We start from the raw sequence: 3,777 nt of genomic DNA on the forward strand, positions 1-3,777 counted from the left end.
CTGGCCCAGCAGCAGATGCCCCTCTAGGGTTGGGGGTCCTTCCCAGGGGTCAGGGCCACAGTGGCCAGCTCTGGGTGTGCCTGGCCCAGCTTGGGCTCCTCTTGACACTCCCCAGAGAGCTGACTGAGGCTCCAGGTCATAAGAGCAGTGCCCTCATGTGGGCCGAGGCACAGGAGTGACAAGGACATGCCCGGAGGAGTGCTCTCAAGAGCCACAGGCCCATGCTAAGAAAGAAAACAGAGGGTAGTCTGCCTTCCAGGGCAGCCTGAGAGGCTGGTGGAAACCGAAGGAGCCAGGTCTTGGGGTGCGCTGGGGAGGAGGAGCTGGTACCATTTCTGTGGCCCTTCTCCCATAGCCCAGTTCCCTTGGGGTCCAGAGCCATGAGAGCAGACCCCCAGGTCAGCAGGCAGCAGGGCAAGGGCGTTACCTGCACAGGTCTCCAACAGCCTTGTCCCCCAGGTGGTTTGCAGACAGGGTCAGGTGGGCTAGAGCACAGCCTTCCTGGACATGAGCAGAGGCCCAAGGGGGCCAAACGGAGTGGCACACCTGCCCTGCCTGCTTCCCAGCAGATGCACCACACCCAGGGGCCCAGAAGGGAGCAGAGTCCCCCATCAAGTTGGAGATCGGAAGGAAACACCTCTCCTGATGTGGGTCACACCCTGCACGTGATGGTGTGAAAATAATAGGGTCCCAGGTGTGCCTGGAAGACCCCCGAGGAGAGAGCATCAGGGGCCCTAGTGTGCCCCTTGGGACCTGCCTGGGCGTGGGCAAGGCCACCCTGGGTCCCAGGTCCTATCTGGTGGGCAGGAATTCACAGCCTGAGACAGGCAGCTGTACAAAAGCATCCCCCCAGCTGTCTTTTCTTTTTTTTTTTTTTTGAGGCAGAGTCTCGCTCTGTCACCCAGGGTGGAGTGCAGTGGCGTGATCTCGGCTCACTGCAAGCTCCGCCTCCCGGGTTCACGCCATTCTCCTGCCTGTCTCCCAAGTAGCTGGGACTACAGGCGCCTGTCACCACGCCCGGCTAACTTTTTGTATTTTTTAGTAGAGATGGTGTTTCACCATGTTAGCCAGGATGGTCTTGATCTCCTGACCTTGTGATCTGCACGCCTTGGCCTCCCAAAGTGCTGGGATTACAGGCGTGAGCCACCACACCCAGCCTGTTTTTTTTCTTTCTTTTTTAAGACAGTCTCGCTCTGTCACCCAGGCTGGAGTGCAATGGTGCGATCTTGGCTCACTGCAACCTCCGCCTCCTGGGTTCAAGCAATTCTCTGCCTCAGCGTCCCAAGTAGCTGGGATTACAGGCACCCGCCACCATGCCCGGGTAATTTTTGTATTTTTACTAGAGACAAGGTTTCACCATGTTGGCCAGGCTGCTTTTGAACTCCTGACCTTGTGGTCCACCCGCCTCAGCCTCCCAAAGTACTGGGATTACAGGCATGAACCACCGAGCCTGGCCCCCCAGCTATTTTTTCTAAACCTCCAAACCTCTAATCCTCTCTGTAGAGCCCCTCTGTGAGTTCAGCCAGAATCTGGGGAGAGGTGAGCTCTTCCCAGCTCCCCTGGGACCTTTGGCCTCTGAGGCTCAGTATTTTCTGGGTTCTTCCCCACCTTGTACCTTGGCTAGGTATCGGACTACGGGCTCCATGAAGTCAGAGTCACTCTTGCCAGCTGCCACGGAGCTGAGCTCTAGGTGCAAGAGGGTGCGGGCGGGCAGGCTCTGCAGGGTCCTGGCCAGGGCAGGGGCTCCCAGGGCGTTGTAGGACAGGGACAGGGTCTTCAGGTGCTCAGCATCTACACCGGGGCCAGAATCCGTCAGCCCCACATGGCCACAGCCCTGTACCCACCCCAAGTTCTGGGCCCAGAACCCTCAGGACCCCTTTGGGGAAACTACTACTGCAGTGCTCGCGGGGTGGGGTGGCAAGTGCAGAGGCAAAGGCTCTCGCCCAGGTTCTCCCAGCTGGGAGGGCAGGGCCAGACTTCCAAGCTCGGCCGCCCCCAGCTCTGGACACCTTGCCCTCTCCCACCTCACAACCACACGGTCCTGAGCCACATGCCTCTGCACGGTGGGGGTGCCAGGGGAGTGCACTGGCCATTGCTGCCCCCCTTATGCTGCCCCACCCCTGGATGACACCCAATTCCCAGTCTCTTGGCACTGGGACCCCAGTCTCTACAGCCTGGGTGGCTCACAGTGGAACTGCCTCAGGTGAACAGCACTCAGCTGGCGAGCACGGGATGGGGACCACAGGACACTGAGCTAGCTGCCTGGACTCTGCTCTCAGTGTGTCCTGGGGGGGTCAGCCTGGCTGGGTGGGCACCAGACGCCCCTCGGAGGCAGATCCTGTACCCACACAACCATCTATTGCTCCCAGGTGCCAGGCCTTCCTGGAGAGCCAGGTCTAGCATCCCAGGCCCCTAGATGTTGTTTGTTTTGTTTTTTTGAGACGGAGTCTTGCTCTGTCGCCCAGGCTGGAGTGCAACGGCGCGATCTCGGCTCACTGCAAGCTCCGCTTCCTGGGTTCACGCCATTCTCCTGCCTCAGCCTCCCCAGTAGTGGGGACTACAGGTGCCCGCCACCTAGCCCGTCTAATTTTTTGTATTTTTAGTAGAGACGGGGTTTCACCATGTTAGCCAGGATGGTCTCGATCTCCTGACCTCATGATCTGCCCGCCTCGGCCTCCCAAAGTGCTGGGATTACAGGCATGAGCCACCGCGCCCGGCCATTTTTTGTATTTTTATTAGAGACAGGGTTTCTCCATGTTGGTCAGGCTGGTCTCCAACTCCCACCCTCAGGTGATTCGCCCTCCTAAGCCTCCGAAAGTGCTGGGATTACAGGCGTGAGCCACAGCGTCCAGCCTAGACGTTTTTTTCTTAAGGGATGGGGTCTCACTATGTGGGCCAGGCTTTCCTGGAACTCTTGGCTCAAGTGATACTCCGGCCTCAGCCTCAGCCTCTCAAGTATTTGGGACCACAGGTGTTACCCCTGTGTGCCCAGCCCGGGCCCCCTCTGAAAGTCCTCGAAACCCTCAATGCCCCGGGGCTAGGGAGTGGACAGGGAGTGCCTGGTCAGCTCACCTTGGAAAGCACTACCCAGTGCTGTCTGGTGGCTCGGGAAGAAGCTGGGGCCGAAGCCACAGGCCTGCAGGCGCAGGGTGCTGAGTAAAGGGCAGGCACGCAGGAGGGAGGCCAGGGACTGGCCACAGCCATCCCCCAGGGGGTTCATGCTTAAGTCCAGCTCCTCCAAACTCTGTGGAAGACACAGGCTGGCAGTGAGCCCCCAGCAGTTCCATGGACAGGGTCCCCCTTGGTGCTTGGCTTGGCAGTCTCTTTCCCACCTTGCCTGGCATAGCCTATTACAGCCAGGCACTGGCTGGCTCTCCCAACTGCCCTAGACCACCCAGGGACCTGCAGAATGGGAACCCCGACTCCCCGCTGTTGAGGGCCCGCTGCTCCCCGTGCCTATACCTGCAAGGTGGCTTGGCCCGGGAGCCCCATGGCAAGCTGGCGCAGGCCTTCGGGACCCAGGTGATTGGAGGAGAGGTCAAGGAGGGCCAGGCTGGGCATGGTGCCCAGGGCAGCCACCAGCTCAGCCACACACTTGTCCCCCAGCCGGTTCCCTGCCAGGCGCAGCTCCCGGAGTGCTGTGTGCAGCTTGAGGGCCCGCAGCAGGGGTGTAAGCTGGGCCTGGTGCAGGGCCAGGGAGCAGGCGCTGAACGAGAGGCCCAAGCCCTGGAGCTCCACGGCCTGCAGCACCTGTTGGTGCTCCCCTGGGGGAGGGAT

The 3,777-nt window shown here is 60.4% G+C and overlaps 1 protein-coding gene across 1 annotated transcript; it reads right to left on the reverse strand.

Annotated features, from left to right (window-relative positions):
* Window positions 1-183: 183 nt before the first annotated feature.
* On the reverse strand, window positions 184-3,760 carry LOC116465596 (tonsoku-like protein). The gene is made up of 4 exons (XM_032148608.2): window positions 3,463-3,760; window positions 3,073-3,244; window positions 1,616-1,791; window positions 184-501 (listed from the first exon to the last, which is right to left on the reverse strand). The coding sequence occupies exons 1-4, from the start codon at window positions 3,559-3,561 to the stop codon at window positions 424-426; spliced, it is 525 nt and encodes a 174-aa protein (XP_032004499.1). The 5' UTR covers window positions 3,562-3,760; the 3' UTR covers window positions 184-423.
* Between the last annotated feature and the right edge of the window lie 17 nt (window positions 3,761-3,777).

Source organism: Hylobates moloch, unplaced genomic scaffold (assembly GCF_009828535.3).
Source record: "Hylobates moloch isolate HMO894 unplaced genomic scaffold, HMol_V3 SCAFFOLD_6676, whole genome shotgun sequence".
In the NCBI taxonomy this organism is placed as follows: domain Eukaryota; kingdom Metazoa; phylum Chordata; class Mammalia; order Primates; family Hylobatidae; genus Hylobates; species Hylobates moloch.

Bases quoted from the DNA above. Each gene is read 5' to 3' on its own strand.
- LOC116465596 (XM_032148608.2), bottom strand. From the start codon at position 3,561: ATGCCCAGCCTGGCCCTCCTTGACCTCTCCTCCAATCACCTGGGTCCC. The intron at 3,245-3,462 runs GTATAGGCACGG...TGTCTTCCACAG, and splicing joins CGGGCCAAGCCACCTTGCAG to AGTTTGGAGGAGCTGGACTT. The intron at 1,792-3,072 runs GTGAGCTGACCA...GCCCCGGTGTAG, and splicing joins ACTGGGTAGTGCTTTCCAAG to ATGCTGAGCACCTGAAGACC.